General features: G+C 48.4%; 1 protein-coding gene across 1 annotated transcript in view; it reads right to left on the reverse strand.

The window, feature by feature from the left end:
• ZFC3H1 (zinc finger C3H1-type containing) overlaps positions 1 to 17,833 on the reverse strand; it is a 715,283-nt gene that overhangs the window by 173,338 nt on the left and 524,112 nt on the right. The window contains exon 27 of the mRNA XM_069228345.1: positions 17,237 to 17,331. Coding sequence (XP_069084446.1) covers positions 17,237 to 17,331 — 95 coding nt within the window. The remainder of the gene's footprint in view (positions 1 to 17,236; positions 17,332 to 17,833) is intronic.

Below are 17,833 nucleotides of genomic sequence, written 5' to 3' on the forward strand. Positions count from 1 at the left end.
CTGAGCTAAGGTGCCTCTGACTTTTAGAAATCCTCCATCTTGAAGAAGGAGGATTCCCCCAATAGGATTAGGGATGTGACCCCCTCCCCTTGGGAGGAGGCACAAAGAGGGTGTACCCACCCTCAGGGCTAGTAGCCATTGGCTACTAACCCCCCAGACCTAAACACGCCCTTAAATTTAGTATTTAAGGGCTCTCCCTGAACCTAGAAACTAGATTCCTGCAACAACAACAAGAAGGACTGCCTAGCTGAAAACCCCCGCAGAGGAAGACCAGAAGACAACAACTGCCTTGGCTCCAGAAACTCACCGGCCTGTCTCCTGCCTTCCAAAGAACTCTGCTCCAGCGACGCCTTCCAAAGGGACCAGCGACCTCTGAATCCTCTGAGGACTGCCCTGCTTCGACGACGACAAGAAACTCCCGAGGACAGCGGACCTGCTCCAAAAAGACTGCAACTTTATCCAAAGGAGCAGCTTTAAAGAACCCTGCAATCTCCCCGCAAGAAGCGTGAGACTTGCAACACTGCACCCGGCGACCCCGACTCGGCTGGTGGAGAACCAACACCTCAGGGAGGACCCCCGGACTACTCTACGACTGTGAGTACCAAAACCTGTCCCCCCTGAGCCCCCACAGCGCCGCCTGCAGAGGGAATCCCGAGGCTTCCCCTGACCGCGACTCTCTGAAACCTAAGTCCCGACGCCTGGAAAAGACCCTGCACCCGCAGCCCCCAGGACCTGAAGGACCGGACTTTCACTGCAGAAGTGACCCCCAGGAGTCCCTCTCCCTTGCCCAAGTGGAGGTTTCCCCGAGGAAGCCCCCCCTTGCCTGCCTGCAGCGCTGAAGAGATCCCTTGATCTCTCATTGACTTCCATTGCGAACCCGACGCTTGTTCTAACACTGCACCCGGCCGCCCCTGCGCCGCTGAGGGTGAAATTTCTGTGTGGGCTTGTGTCCCCCCCGGTGCCCTACAAAACCCCCCTGGTCTGCCCTCCGAAGACGCGGGTACTTACCTGCTGGCAGACTGGAACCGGGGCACCCCCTTCTCTCCATTGAAGCCTATGCGTTTTGGGCACCACTTTGAACTCTGCACCTGACCGGCCCTGAGCTGCTGGTGTGGTAACTTTGGGGTTGCTCTGAACCCCCAACGGTGGGCTACCTTGGACCAAGAACTGAACCCTGTAAGTGTCTTACGTACCTGGTAAAACTAACAAATACTTACCTCCCCCAGGAACTGTGAAAATTGCACTGTGTCCACATTTAAAATAGCTATTTGTGAACAACTTGAAAAGTATACATGCAATTGAAATAATTCAAAGTTCCTAATGTACTTACCTGCAATACCTTTCAAACAAGATATTACATGTTAAATTTGAACCTTTGGTTCTTAAAATAAACTAAGAAAAGATATTTTTCTATACAAAACCTATTGGCTGGATTTGTCTCTGAGTGTGTGTACCTCATTTATTGTCTATGTGTATGTACAACAAATGCTTAACACTACTCCTTGGATAAGCCTACTGCTCGACCACACTACCACAAAATAGAGCATTAGTATTATCTCTTTTTACCACTATTTTACCTCTAAGGGGAACCCTTGGACTCTGTGCATGCTATTCCTTACTTTGAAATAGCACATACAGAGCCAACTTCCTACATCCTGCCTTTTGTTATTCTCACCCAAGGCACTCAAGCCAGTGGAGATGGCCAGACCAAGCCCCACTTTTTGGCTGCAGGTCCGGCGGGAAAATTAATAAACAAGACAAGGATTGTCCACTCCAGCTGGAACCAATGAGGGTGCCTAGAGCTTAGGTGAACCCCTCTCTTCAAAATCCTTCATCTTGTTTTGGAGGATATTAGCCAAGAGGGATAGGAATGTGCCCCCGTTCCCAAAGGGCGTGGGCACAGGAAAGGATAAGGCACCCTCGGCATCAGTAGCCATTGGGTACTGCCCTTTGACCCCTAACACACCTCTATATCTAGTATTTAGAGGCACACCCCTGAACCTTGCTCTTCAGATTAGATTCCTGGCAACCTAAAGGACTGAAGAGCCGCACCAGCAATGAAGACTTCAGACGACCCCTGACTTCACCTCAGCTCTACTGGCCTGACCATGGCTCAAATCCAGGTGGCCAACCAGTCCAGAGAAGGGCCCCCCGGCGATTTTGACCTCGCATCCAGTGGGTTGACCCTTCATGCCCAACACGACCTGCCCATCCAGTAGTCTCCTTCATCAGACTCCCTGGACAAAGCCTGCAGCATCTTTGTGAACCCCAAGATCCTCAGTGAATCGCATTGGGCGCCGGACAACATGTATGCACCCTGCCGCTGATAGTGTGTACGTTTGGTGCTGACCTGTGGCCCGTCCGGTGCTGATCTAAACCCCTGGGCCTGTGCCCTGAAGCCACAGGTACTTACCTGCAAACTGCTTTCTTCCTAAGTGCCCCTAGTCACCATTGGTTTCCATTGGGCGCCCAACACCACCTTTGACCTCTGCACCTGGCCGGCCCTGTGTTGCTGATGGTGCACTCTTGCTGTTCGATCGAACCCTGCCCTGTGGACACCTAAACCTGTAAGACTGGAACAGTAAGGCGAGTACAGATAAGTTACTTACCTGTAAATCCTAGTTCTCTTCCAGGGGTATCCTCATCAAAGTCAAACACTGAATACTCCCACCCACGTGTGGGGACCCCGGAGCATATACAAACACATGTATATGTATCAAATATCTATGAAAAATAACATTTTAGTAGAGAATTTCAATGCAAATATAAATACATGAGCAAACAGCCAATGTAGGCTACGTTGAGAAACAGGCTAAAAATGGTTTATTGTTTTATTTTTTTAAGAACATAAATTGAAATCTTCAATTAAAGATTAAATCTTTCTGTAGTCAAAGTAGCAGGCATAGAAAGTGTAAACAATCCTCTTTAAAAAGAGAATAACTACATTGAAAATAAAGGAGCATTATTAGCCAAGAGAATGCATACAGGTTAACACAACAGAACCAACAAAATTGGCACCGTGCCTTAAGACCCTCAGCACTTCCAGTATCCCACCATGCCTCAGGGGTGAGAGTGAGGTGACAGTTGGTTCAGAGTTAGGTCAGTACTTTTTTCGGTGGTAAGGAGAAATAGAATAGACAAATGAGTAATGCTGTACTTCTAAAAATCACGTTCAGGGAGGAGGGTTGGTTGTTTATGACTTTGTTGAGGATACCCCTGGAAGAGAACTAGGATTTACAGGTAACTAACTTATCCTTCTCTTCCAGGGGATCCTGACTAGATTAGCAAGCCCACGCCAAACCCCTGCGGACAGAATGATAGAAGTGCAGGAAAAATACCCATTTTATGAAAATAAATTTCTTAGAGAAACCTGACCCACTTGAGTATCTGTTTTGGCATCATTACATACAGTAATGCCTGGTAAAGTATGCACGGATCTCCATGTGGCAATTTTTTAAATCTCAGAGATGGGCACATTCTTAAGAAGGACTGCAGTAGCCGTTTTCCCTCTCGTGGAGTGAGCCTTAGGTTTAGTTGATAATTGCTTGTTAGCCAACTGGTAAGCAGTCAGAATACACAAAACTATCCATCTAGAAATAGTCTGTTTTGAAGCAGCTTCCCCGGTTCTCATATGTCCATAATTAACAAACAGGCTTAGTCTTATCAAGGTAAAATTTTAGCACCCTCTTACGGTCCAGGGAGTGCAAGGCTTTCTCCGCCAGAGTAACAGGTTTAGGGAAGATTGTTGGAAGTGATATCGTTTGGTTAATGTGGAAGTCCGACACCACCTTAGGCAAAAACGATGGGATGGTTCTTAGAACAACTCTGTTATCGTGGAAAACCGTGAAGGGTTCCCCAGAACATAGAGTCTGAATCTCACGGACCCTTCTAGCTGAGGTAATGGCTACCAAAAAATGTGTCTTCCACATAAGGTGTTGTAAAGAAGCTTTGTGGATGGGCTCAAAAGGTGCGGCCATAAGTCTAGACAAGACCACATTCAATTCCCATGGAGGTGAGGATTTCCGAATCGGTGGAAAGACTTTCAAGTCCTCTAAGAAATCCTTAACCACTGGCATAGTAAAGAAAGACCTTTGAGAGGGCGTTTTACAATAAGCTGGAATGGCAGATAAATGTATCTTAATGGAGGAAAACTGCAGACTTGACTCCGCAAGATGTAACAAGTAAGATAACCTCCTCCTGGGCCAAAATAGGGTTGTAATCATACTGCCAGCACCACATGTAAAACCTTTTCCATTTGTACGCATAGGAGCATCGTGTAGATAGTTTTTTAGACTCCTTTAAAATATCCATGCATTCCTGCGAGAGTCCTAGACGTCCATATTGCAGAAATTCAGGAGCCATGCTGTCAAGCTCAGAGGGGGAAGGTTGGGATGCAGAATTTTCTCCCCTAATCTGTGGAGAAGATCCGGTATACACGGCAGCCTCTTGTGAAGTTGTTCTGACAACTGGAGGAGGTCTGTGTATCAGTATTGCTGAGGCCATTGTGGGGCTCTGAGTATCATCCTCGTTTTGGACCTGTAGACCTTGTTGATCACCGCAGGTATCAGGGGGATCGGTGTAAAGGCGTAGAGAAATGTCCCTGACCAGTCTATCAAGAGGGCATTCCCTTTCATCCCTGGACGGTAGAACCTGGATGCGAAGTCTGTGCATTTTTTGTTGACGTCGTCTGCAAACCGGCCTAGTTGAGGCTGACCCCCACCGTTGGAAGATGTCTGCTACGACATCATCGCGAAGAACCCAGTCGTGGGAGTTTATCAGACTTCAACTTAGGAAATCTGCTTTTGAGTTTTGTTCTCCTGGAAGGTGGACCGCTGTAAGAGACATTCCCCTCGCTATTAGCCAGTGCCAGATTCTGAGACTCTCGGGCAGGGAACAAGATCTCGTACTTTCCTGTCTGTTCAGATAATGCATCGAGGTTGTATTGTCCGTTTGGACCATAATTGACTTTGCCTTGAGAGCTGGAGCAAACGACTTGAGAGCAGGATGGACCGCTCTCAGTTCCAGCAGACTGATGTGGTAACTCGGTCCCTTGCTGGACCAAGTGTGTGGCACTTCTGCGCTATTGACGATAGTAGTTCCTCCGAAGGATACACTCTTTCTAGCTTGGTGTCTAGCAGTGCCCCCAGATAATGGAGCGTCTGAGGTGGAGTGGGAGTGGACTTCTGGAAATTGACCTGCAGGCACAGAGAGCTGAACGTGTTCAGAACTATGTTGATGAGTCACAGTCTGCTTTGCGGTGATGGCTTTTAGCAGCCAATCATCTAGGTATGGATAAACAAAGATATTTCTTTCTCTCAAGGGTGCCACTATTGTTGCTACACATTAGTAGAACGTCCGAAGGGCTGACTTTAGTCTGAATGGTAGCACTTTGAACTGGTAGTGATGTGATGCCACTACGAAGCAAAGAAATGTTCGATGTTTTGTCACGATCAGAATGTGAAAGTACACATCCTGTATATCTATGGAGCACATCCAGTCTCCTCGATGTAGCTGAGGGAAAATCTGATGAAGGGCCAGCATTCTGAATTTTTCTCTTCGGATGTATTTGTTCAGACGCCTCAGATCTAAAATGGGTCTGAAACCCCCATCTTGGCCTTTCTTTTTCACCAGGAAATACCAGGAGTACACTCCTTTTCCTCTTTGAGAAGATGGAACCTTTTCTGTCGCTCTTTTTTTGTAAGAGGATGTGAACTTTCTTTCGTAGTAATGAGTGGTGAGCAGGCGTTGACCCTGCTGGTGGCAGAGGAGGTGGCAGAGATTTGAAACGAAGAGAGTATCCATTCTCTACAATGTTTAGCACCCATTTGTCTTGTTACGGCGTGCCACTTGTGAGCGAAATTTGTAATACTTCCTCCTGTCCCCCCATTGGAGTGGTGGACAGGATATGAGGAAGTGAATCCACATTGTTCCCCTGATGCCTTGAGGGTATACTGATGCGGTCTGCTTGGTGCGCGATCTCTAGCAGTTTTGCATGACTGAAAGAAAGGTCGTCCTTGTTTCTGCTGAGGTCTTTGGGACCAATGAGGGGTTTGAACCCTCTGTTGATAAGGGCGCTTATCGTAAGGCCTGTACCTCTTTCTATACTCTTTTTGCCTAGCTAGCCCCACTGCTTTCATAGTGTCGACCTTAGATTTAATTTTCACCATCTCATCATCCGTATGAGATCCAAATAGAGAGTTCCCATTAAAAGGCAGGTTCAGGATGCGGTGTTGTGCTTCCTGCCTCAACCCTGTAAGACGAAGCCATGAGGACCACCTTGCACAAAAGCCATGTGCGTAGCCATGAGCCGCCAAATCTGAGTTGTCGGCAGCAACACTAATAACTTGGTTGGACACTAAACTCCCCTCCTGAAGGATCTCCTGAAAATCATGCCTGTCTTCCCTATGCAATTTTTCTACGAACCTGTTCAGAGAGTCCCACAAAGAACGTTTGTATCTTCCAAACAGTGCAGAGGCACTGAAGAACTTCATGTATGCTGCTGAAGTGCCACACATTTTCCTGCCCAATAAATTCAGATGTTTGCTCTCCTTATCTGGAGGGACCGTCAATGATGATGCCACTGAATGAGCCTTACTGGCAGCAGCTAAAAATCACAGTCTGGAGGTGGATCAGCCCTGAGAAACAAAGGGTCCTGGTCAGGGGCTTTATACTTTAGTATCCTAGCCGGAGCTGAGAGTAGGCTAGCAGGGGTCAGAAACGTGTCCACAGCTGGTTGTAAAAGACCAGGAACCAGTGGCAATAACTGTCTGGCGATTATGTAGGGTCTCAAATATTACAGACGATGAAGTAGTCGGCTCTGGAATATGTATATTACGTTTCTGGGCCACTCTGACCAACTCCTCGTTGAAGGTTGAAATATCCTCCACTGGCGATACTCTTGCCAGAGGGGAGTTCATCAAGGTAGGCGAATAGTCCTTGATGGAAGACTCCGATGCCGTAGACCACAAAGGAGACCTGTGCCTTCATTGCCGTGATCTAGAGGATCTAGATCTAGACCTACTCCTGGATCGTGACCTACTTCTGGGGGATGACCTTGACTGGCTACGCTGGCGTCTAGGAGTGGGCTGGTCCGAAGTTGGCCACCACTCATCGTTGAGACAGTCCTCTCATGTCTCAACGATGAGTGGTGGCTCACTGCAGGAATATGCTTTGACGTTGTGTTTTGATGTTGAGCGATGGGCAGACTGAGATGAGTGTCTCAATGTCGCATGATGAGGGGACCTCGACCTAGTTCTTGAGACAGACTGACGGCGGGTGCCTTGACTAGCCTTCGACAGCGTGAGAGTACTGATGTACCTGCTCGACGTCGATCGGTGTGTGACCGCCAAAGGAGAACTACCCCAATAAGGGGTAGGAGTCTTTGTAGGACATCCCCTGAAAAGCCAGTTGAACGTAGCCAGGCGTGGCGATGAAGGGCCACTGTCGATGCAATCTCTCTACCGAGCGAGTCGGTCGTGTCCAGTCCACACCTAATAGTAAACTTGGCTGCATCTCTCCCATCCTTGACAGTCTGGGTGAGTGTGTCCTGTATGCCCTCTGGGACCTGGGGCAGCACCTGTACCATCGTATCGCATAAAGTATGGGAAAAACGGCCCAATAGGCAAGAGGTGTTTACTGACCTCAATGCCAGGCTGGAGGAAGAAAACAACTTCTTTCCAAGTTGGTCCAGCTTCTTGGATTCCCTTTCTGGAGGGGCGGAAGGGAAGGCACAACAGGAAGTGGAGGGCTTAGACCACCAAGCTCTCCAGGGTGGGGTGTTGGGTGAGGAAACAAGGGTCATTTGGATCAGGTCTATGGCGGCGGCCAACTTTCCTATTCACAGGAGCCCCTGTGCTGGGTTTGAACCATTTTCCCAGAAGGACACCCGGTAAGGCTTCATTGAAGGGCAACATCGGCTCCGATGTAGTCACCCCCGCTGAAGCACCTCCGTCAGGAGATTCGTCATGATTGGCACCGTAGGTAAGTCTAGGTCCAAGACCTCAGCTGCCCTACGGACCACCATGGCATAAGAAGCCCCTTCCTCCGTAGCCACATTGGGAGGAGAGAGCATGCTAGTATCTGGAAAAGTACCCAGGCCACTGGCTTCCCCTAGATCCTCATACCAGTCTTGTTCATGCTCCAGTTCAGACCCCTCCCCCTCCTCTCCTGTGCCTGGCTGTTCAGAATAAGGCTCAGGCAATGATCTGGGCCTAATCGGCGCTGCCTGAATCGGGATAAGTTTGACGTCGTTCCGGCTCCAGATCATCCGGAATGAAGATGGGGCTACCACCACCAGTGGTGGAGGAAGTGTCGACATCTGACCCAGTGCCGGGGGAGGTTGACTGTCAGAGACCGGCGCCGGTTTGGATATGCTATCGGATCCCGGGGTCCCCAACGGCACCAAGGCCAAAACCACAGACATCGAACCCAATGTGGCCCCTGCTGACCCCACGTGGGCTGAAGACCCACCCGAGGGTGAAGCCCACTCAAAAGTCGCTCCAGTCCCTGGAAAAGGGGGAAGACACAGAGTCGGCCCTGGCGATGGCTCCGCGGAGCCGCGTTGGGAACATTTACATTCCCTAGATGCCTCGACGGGTGTGGCGAAGTCCGCATCGGCTTCTTTTTGTCCCTCTTACCTGAGTGCCCCAATGACCTCAAATGCAAGGAAGAGGACTTGGGGCTCCTAGAGCGGTGCCGCGACCTCCTTCTGCGGGACCGTGACCACCTCAGAGATGCATTGACCGAAGACTGCTGTCAGGCCACTAGAAGCATGAGAGATCTTTCTCAATGCCTTCAGAGCCATGGCCTGACAGTCGGAACACGTCGTCGAATCGTGGTCCTTCTCCAGACACTAGAGAGACACACGGTGTGGATCCATGACCGACATGGTGCGATGACATGCACCACACGGCTTGAATCCTGTCTTCCTTGAAGACATCTCAAACAATCAAGAAACCTCGACAAAATTGTTGAAGAAAAAGGGTAGCTTTTCCCGCATATGCACTTAACCGGTGCTGCCTATATAGAAGACCGTGACGTCACAGATGGCTCCAACGGCGCCACGCAGCTCCGAATGACACCCCTCGACGGCGCACAGGGTATACTGCTCAGCAGAAAAATTCCGAATTCGAAGCGGACGCCAGGGAACTCTAAGGTAAGGACTCTGCAGCTAGAAGTCTCTATCAGATAGGGTGTCTTTCCATAATACTCTACCCACTAGTCATTTTTAATCAAACCTAATTGAGAAAGTCATATCTACACTGTAAGGAAATGCCTCCTTGGCATGGTTACCCCCTGACTTTTTGCCTTTGCTGATGCTATGTTTTGAATTGAAAGTGTGCTGAGGCCTGCTAACCAGACCCCAGCACCAGTGTTTTCCCTAACCTGTACTTTTGTTTTCACAATTGGCACACCCTGGCATCCAGGTAAGTCCCTTGTAACTGGTACCCCTGGTACCAAGGGCCCTGATGCCAGGGAAGGTCTCTAAGGGCTGCAGCATATCTTGTGCCACCCTGGGGACCCCTCACTCAGCACAGACACACTGCTTGCCAGCTTGTGTGTGCTGGTGAGGACAAAACAAGTAAGTCGACATGGCACTCCCCTCAGGCTGCCATGCCAATCTCACACTGCCTATGCAGTATAGATAAGTCACCCCTCTAGCAGGCCTTACAGCCCTAAGGCAGGGTGCACTATACCATAGGTGAGGGCATAAGTGCATGAGCTCTATGCCCCTACAGTGTCTAAGCAAAACCTTAGACATTGTAAGTGCAGGGTAGCCATAAGAGTATATGGTCTGGGAGTCTCAAACACGACCTCCACAGCACCATAATGGCTACACTGAAAACTGGGAAGTTTGGTATCAAACTTCTCAGCACAATAAATGCACACTGATGCCAGTGTACATTTTATTGTAAAATACACCCCAGAGGGCACCTCAGAGGTGCCCCCTGAAACCTTAACCAACTACCTGTGTAGGCTGACTGGTTTTAGCAGCCTGCCACACTCGAGACATGTTGCTGGCCACATGGGGAGAGTGCCTTTGTCACTCTGTGGCTAGTAACAAAGCCTGCACTGGGTGGAGATGCTTATCACCTCCCCCTTGCAGGAGCTGTAACACCTGGCGGTGAGCCTCAAAGGCTCACACCCTTTGTTACAGCACCACAGGGCATTCCAGCTAGTGGAGTTGCCAGCCCCCTCCGGCCACGGCCCCACTTTTGGCGGCAAGGCCGGAGGAGATAATGAGAAAAACAAGGAGGAGTCACTGGCCAGTCAGGACATCCCGTAAGGCAACCTGTAGGGATAGGAATGTGACCCCCTCCCCTTGGGAGGAGGCGCAAAGATGGTGTAGCCACACTCAGGGCTAGTAGCCATTGGCTACTGCCCTCCCTGACCTAAACACACCCCTAAATTCTGTATTTAGGGGCTCCCCTGAACCTAGGAACTCAGATTCCTGCAACCTAAGAAGAAGAGGACTGCTGAGCTGAAAAACCCTGCAGATAAGACGGAGACACCAACTGCTTTGGCCCCAGCTCTATCGGCCTGTCTCCCTCCTTCTGAAGAAACTGCTCCAGCGACGCTTTCCCCAGGACCAGCGACCTCTGTATCCTCAGAGGACTGCCCTGCTCTAGAAGGACCAAGAAACTCCTGAGAACAGCGGCCCTGTTCACCCAAGACAGCAACTTTGTTTCCAAAGAAGCAACTTCAAGACAACTGCGTTTCCCGCCAGAAGTGTGAGACTTGCAACTCTGCACCCGACGCCCCCGGCTCGACTTGTGGAGAACAAACACTTCAGGGAGGACTCCCCAGCGACTACGAGACTGAGTAGCCAGAGTTGCCCCCCCCTGAGCCCCCACAGCGACGCCTGCAGTGGGAATCCCGAGGCTCCCCCTGACCGCCTGACTCCCAGATCCCGACGCCTGGAAAAGACCCTGCACCCGCAGCCCCCAGGACCTGAAAGATCGGAACTCCAGTGCAGGAGTGACCCCCCCCAGGAGGCCCTCTCCCTTGCCCAGGTGGTGGCTACCCCGAGGAGCCCCCCCCCCCCCCTGGCCTGCATCGCTGAAGAGATCCCTTGGTCTCCCATTGATTTCAACGACAAAACAGACGTGTGTTTGCACACTGCACCCGGCCGCCCCCGTGCTGCTGAGGGTGTACTTTCTGTGCTAAATTGTGTCCCCCCCAGTGCCCTACAAAACCCCCCTGGTCTAGCGCGGGTACTTACCTGCTGGCAGACTGGAACCAGGGCACCCCCTTCTCCATTTAAGCCTATGCGTTTTGGGCACCACTTTGAACTCTGCACCTGACCGGCCCTGAGCTGCTGGTGTGGTAACTTTGGGGTTGCTCTGAACCCCCAACGGTGGGCTACCTTGGACCCAAACTTGAACCCTGTATGTGGTTTACTTACCTACAACTAACAATTACTTACCTCCCCTAGGAACTGTGAAAATTGCACTAAGTGTCTAGTTTTAAAATAGCTGTATGTGTTTTATTTGAAAAGTATATATGCTATTGTGATTATTCAAAGTTCCTAAAGTACTTACCCGCAATACCTTTCATGCAAAGTATTACATGTAGAGTTTGAACCAGTGGTTCTTAAAATAAACTAAGAAAATATATTTTTCTATACAAAAACCTATTGGCCTGGAATTGTCTGAGTGTGTGTTCCTCATTTATTGCCTGTGAGTATATACAACAAATGCTTAACACTACTCCTTTGATAATCCTACTGCTCGACCACACTACCACAAAATAGAGCATTAGTATTATCTCTTTTTGCCACTATCTTACCTCTAAGGGGAACCCTTGGACTCTGTGCATACTATTCCTTACTTTGAAATAGTGCATACAGAGCCAACTTCCTACATACACCATAGTACAATCCTAGGCAGTAACTGATCCGATGTAAAGCTCTTCTGTCACTGTGGTCGAATCCTCAACGACTAACATTGAAGGTCCCGCGAAAGACAGTTGGCAGTGAAACATATGAACCAGATGGCAGAAAAACAATCTGATGTAAAGTATTTGTCCTGGTGTATTATGGACTAAAGGAAGGATCATAAGGTAACTTGAAATGTCTTTGAAGAAAAACTTACAAACAGCTGCACCAAACACTAGAAGGCAGGAGTGTGCAAATAATGCATGTAGGACGCTGGCCTGGTGTGTGATGGATACCTAAGGTACTTACACCAGGTTGAGATATCCCCTATTAGTGTAGTGTAGGCTTATCTAGAAGACATGCAAAGCTCAATCAATACCACTGTAGTCACACAGCAGTAACACATGAAAGAAAACACTCAGTGTTACACAAAAACAAAAAAAAAGGTACTTTATTTTAGAGACAATTACTAAAAAGTACTAGAGGGGCATCCCTCCAATAGGAGTTAAGTAACATGATATGTACACTAATAATCAGAAATAGCCATAAACAATAGAAAACAGTGAAGTAGCCAATATGCAATAGTGACCCTGGGGGAGCCTAAACCATATACTAAAAAAAGGAACATGAATGCAGGACTGTAGGAAGTTGGCTCTGTATGTGCTATTTCAAAGTAAGGAATAGCATGCACAGAGTCCAAGGGTTCCCCTTAGAGGTAAAATAGTGGTAAAAATAGATAATACTAATGCTCTATTTTGTGGTAGTGTGGTCGAGCAGTAGGCTTATCCAAGGAGTAGTGTTAAGCATTTGTTGTACATACATATAGACAATAAATGAGGTACACACACTCGGAGACAAATCCAGCCAATAGGTTTTGTTATAGAAAAATATATTTTCTTAGTTTATTTTAAGAACCACAGGTTCAAATTTAACATGTAATATCTTGTTTGAAAGGTATTGCAGGTAAGTACATTAGGAACTTTGAATCATTTCAATTGCATGTATACTTTTCAAGTTATTGACAAATAGCTATTTTAAAAGTGGACACTTAGTGCAATTTTCACAGTTCCTGGGGGAGGTAAGTTTTTGTTAGTTTTACCAGGTAAGTAGGACACTTACAGGGTTCAGTTCTTGGTCCAAGGTAGCCCACCGTTGGGGGTTCAGAGCAACCCCAAAGTCACCACACCAGCAGCTCAGGGCCGGTCAGGTGCAGAGTTCAAAGTGGTGCCCAAAACGCATAGGCTAGAATGGAGAGAAGGGGGTGCCCCGGTTCCGGTCTGCTTGCAGGTAAGTACCCGCGTCTTCGGAGGGCAGACCAGGGGGGTTTTGTAGGGCACCGGGGGGGACACAAGCCCACACAGAAATTTCACCCTCAGCGGCGCGGTGGCGGCCGGGTGCAGTGTAGAAACAAGCGTCGGGTTTGCAATGTTAGTCTATGAGAGATCAAGGGATCTCTTTAGCGCTGCAGGCAGGCAAGGGGGGGCTTCCTCGGGGAAACCTCCACTTGGGCAAGGGAGAGGGACTCCTGGGGGTCACTTCTCCAGTGAAAGTCCGGTCCTTCAGGTCCTGTGGGCTGCGGGTGCAGGGTCTTTTCCAGGCGTCGGGACTTAGGTTTCAGAGAGTCGCGGTCAGGGGAAGCCTCGGGATTCCCTCTGCAGGCGGCGCTGTGGGGGCTCAGGGGGGACAGGTTTTGGTACTCACAGTCGGAGAGTAATCCGGGGGTCCTCCCTGAGGGGTTGGTTCTCCACCAGCCGAGTCGGGGTCGCCGGGTGCAGTGTTGCAAGTCTCACGCTTCTTGCGGGGAGTTGCAGGGGTCTTTAAAGCTGCTCCTTGAAACAAAGTTGCAGTCTTTTTGGAGCAGGTCCGCTGTCCTCGGGAGTTTCTGGTCGTCGTCGAAGCAGGGCAGTCCTCAGAGGATTCAGAGGTCGCTGGTCCCTTTGGAAGGCGTCGCTGGAGCAGAGTTCTTTGGAAGGCAGGAGACAGGCCGGTGAGTTTCTGGAGCCAAGGCAGTTGTTGTCTTCTGGTCTTCCTCTGCAGGGGTTTTCAGCTGGGCAGTCCTCCTTCTTGTTGTCGCAGGAATCTAATTTTCTAGGGTTCAGGGTAGCCCTTAAATACTAAATTTAAGGGCGTGTTTAGGTCTGGGGGGTTAGTAGCCAATGGCTACTAGCCCTGAGGGTGGGTACACCCTCTTTGTGTCTCCTCCCAAGGGGAGGGGGTCACAATCCTAACCCTATTGGGGGAATCCTCCATCTGCAAGATGGAGGATTTCTAAAAGTTAGAGTCACCTCAGCTCAGGACACCTTAGGGGCTGTCCTGACTGGCCAGTGACTCCTCCTTGTTATTCTCATTATTTTCTCCGGCCTTGCCGCCAAAAGTGGGGGCCGGGCCGGAGGGGGCGGGCAACTCCACTAGCTGGAGTGTCCTGCGGTGCTGTGACAAAGGGGTGAGCCTTTGAGGCTCACCGCCAGGTGTTACAGCTCCTGCCTGGGGGAGGTGTTAGCATCTCCACCCAGTGCAGGCTTTGTTACTGGCCTCAGAGTGACAAAGGCACTCTCCCCATGGGGCCAGCAACATGTCTCTAGTGTGGCAGGCTGCTGGAACTAGTCAGCCTACACAGATAGTCGGTTAAGTTTCAGGGGGCACCTCTAAGGTGCCCTCTGGGGTGTATTTTGCAATAAAATGTACACTGGCATCAGTGTGCATTTATTGTGCTGAGAAGTTTGATACCAAACTTCCCAGTTTTCAGTGTAGCCATTATGGTGCTGTGGAGTTCGTGTTTGACAAACTCCCAGACCATATACTCTTATGGCTACCCTGCACTTACAATGTCTAAGGTTTTGTTTAGACACTGTAGGGGTACCATGCTCATGCACTGGTACCCTCACCTATGGTATAGTGCACCCTGCCTTAGGGCTGTAAGGCCTGCTAGAGGGGTGACTGACCTATACTTGCATAGGCAGTGAGAGGCTGGCATGGCACCCTGAGGGGAGTGCCATGTCGACTTACTCGTTTTGTTCTCACTAGCACACACAAGCTGGCAAGCAGTGTGTCTGTGCTGAGTGAGAGGTCTCCAGGGTGGCATAAGACATGCTGCAGCCCTTAGAGACCTTCCTTGGCATCAGGGCCCTTGGTACTAGAAGTACCAGTTACAAGGGACTTATCTGGATGCCAGGGTCTGCCAATTGTGGATACAAAAGTACAGGTTAGGGAAAGAACACTGGTGCTGGGGCCTGGTTAGCAGGCCTCAGCACACTTTCAATTGTAAACATAGCATCAGCAAAGGCAAAAAGTCAGGGGGCAACCATGCCAAGGAGGCATTTCCTTACAAGGACCCCCCCACTTAGGTAAGTGGGATGTGTTGAGGCGAGCTGGGGGTGTTAGGAAACCCCAAAGGTAAGTATCAAAGTGCCCTCTAGAGACCAGGAAGGAAGGAGTAAGTCACTGGATTTTCCCCAAACCACCCAAAAGGAAGAAAATGCAACACAAGACTGCAAGAAACAAGCAGTGGATTCCTGAAGAGGAAGACCTGTGGGACATGGGGCCAGCAAGGTCCAGGAGGGCTCAACCCACGGGGGGGGGGGGGTAAGAGGTCCTAGGGGGACCCTCAGCAAGGAGTCAACAGAAAAATCAGCCCCCACAGGAGACCCACTGGAAGAGGAACCAGGGGTCGCAGAGGAGCCTACGCAGCCCAACTGGAAAAAAGTCCCACGCCGCAGGAGAAGAAAGCAGAGGTTTGTGTGTCGCAAGAAGGAGTGCTGGGGCTACACGGAGACTGTCTTTCTCCCAACCAGCACACACAAACTGCAATGGGAGTGTGCATGTACTTGGTGAGGGGTTGCCCAGAATAGTACAATACATGCTGCAGCCCTTAGGAACTTCCCTGGTCACAGGGCCCTTGGTACCACTGGTTCTTTTTACAAGTGACTTATCTGTGTGCCAGGGGTGTGTTGATTGTGGCAGCAATGGTAAATTTTTAGGGAAGGAATACTGGTGCTGGGCCCTGGTTAGCAGGATCCCAGCACACACTCAGTTAAGTCAGCATCAATATCTGACAAAAAAAAAAAGTGTGTGGGGGGGGGGGGGGCGGAGGGTAATCATGTGAAAAAGGACACTTTCCTACATGTATCTATATCAACATGTTACAAACCATGGTCCCATCGTGATACAGGATGATTGTGCGCTATGGATCCTGCAATCTGATTTTAGCCATTTGATATGGGCAGCACTAAGCTTGCATGGGTGGAATGGTATGTGGACAGTTTTATGAGGCACCCAAATTGGTAGGATATTATATAATTAAGAAATCATTAAGATTCTCTAGTGAGTCAATAACCTGTCTCGCAAAAACCTTGAATTGTGGAGACCATAGTCTCAAAAAAAGCTTTAGGGGTACCTGAGGGGAAACTAAGAATCCTGTAAAGGGAGGTTTTATTAACTACTAAGCTGTGAGGAAGGGCTGCAATCACAGGCAATTCAGTGTAACTCCTGAGGCACTGCACTAGTGCTTCAATAGAGAAGAGTGCAATTTTTCTGCAATCCTTTTACAGTCCTCCTTTTGGAGCCATCATAGTATCAGGTTGTCCTGTAGCGCTTTAAAAGCGTACCCCAAAACAAATCGATTTGCGAGACAAGGATGGATTGATAGGTCAAGAGTAGATTTCCTGGTGTCTCCTCTACTTGACTTGGCACATTTACCCAGAAGTCTGAATAACTTCATGAAAAAGCTCATCAGTGGAGGGAGCCCTGGAAAGTCAAGATGATTCAGAGGAGGCTTGTGTCACAGGAAATTACTTTCCAAACAATGAGGTACTTGCAAACTTTCTTTCTATGTTTACAATGGCATTTTAATTAACAAATAAATCAGATTGTCCTTTACATCCGCCTGAAAACAACACAAATGCAACAGTCATTCAGACAGACCCCCAAAGTTGGGAATGTCAAGTTTCTGTGAAACCCATCTCTGGTGAACCAGTAAAATTAACTGTCACTGCAGCCGCGCATTATGAAACATTCAATGGAGTCCAACTGATATGATAACTTTTGTTTAAAAAAAAAGAAAGCTTCCCAGCCACATAGTTAAGATGCTACATACTCTTCTATTGAACGGTTGTTGAGGACAATTTGTTTCTCCTGCTTTTAAACTACTTTTGCTTGGATTAAGAAATGATCAGAACAATGAAGTCCAATGCAGATGAAGAGTATTTAAGAGATAAATTTAGGCCAAAACGTTAGTTTTCACCCCTCTACTCAGGGTTCAACTACTACTAATAAGTAAGAATGACAATAAGATGGCAAAATACTATTTCTGTATCTTTTGATGCAAGGCTAAATTTTATTGAAAAAATTATTTTAAATACCTACCACAGAAGTACTTTAAGGCCACGTTCTGCATCAATAGTTTCAAAGAAAGATGCAACAAAATCTTGCATCAATAATGGGATTTTTTCCTCTCTTTTCTGTCAAGTAAAAGAACAAACATCTACTAAATATCAGTAAGCACACATTTTTAAAGTCTCCTATACAAAGAAGCATTATTAGCTAAAAGCGTACACTCAAAAAGTATGCTATAGCAACGCTACAGAAAAGCTAAAGAAGTAGTAATATAGGATCAGACAGTAAAGAAGATATTCAACTGGTATTAAGAATTCATCAGTGTAGGAGGTTGGCTCTGTATGTGCTATTTCAAAGTAAGGAATAGCATGCACAGAGTCCAAGGGTTCCCCTTAGAGGTAAAATAGTGGTAAAAATAGATAATACTAATGCTCTATTTTGTGGTAGTGTGGTCGAGCAGTAGGCTTATCCAAGGAGTAGTGTTAAGCATTTGTTGTACATACACAAGACAATAAATGAGGTACACACACTCAGAGACAAATCCAGCCAATAGGTTTTTATATAGAAAAATATCTTTTCTTAGTTTATTTTAAGAACCACAGGTTCAAATTCTACATGTAATATCTC

The sequence above is a fragment of the Pleurodeles waltl genome, chromosome 4_1, assembly GCF_031143425.1.
Source record: "Pleurodeles waltl isolate 20211129_DDA chromosome 4_1, aPleWal1.hap1.20221129, whole genome shotgun sequence".
Lineage (NCBI taxonomy): Eukaryota > Metazoa > Chordata > Amphibia > Caudata > Salamandridae > Pleurodeles > Pleurodeles waltl.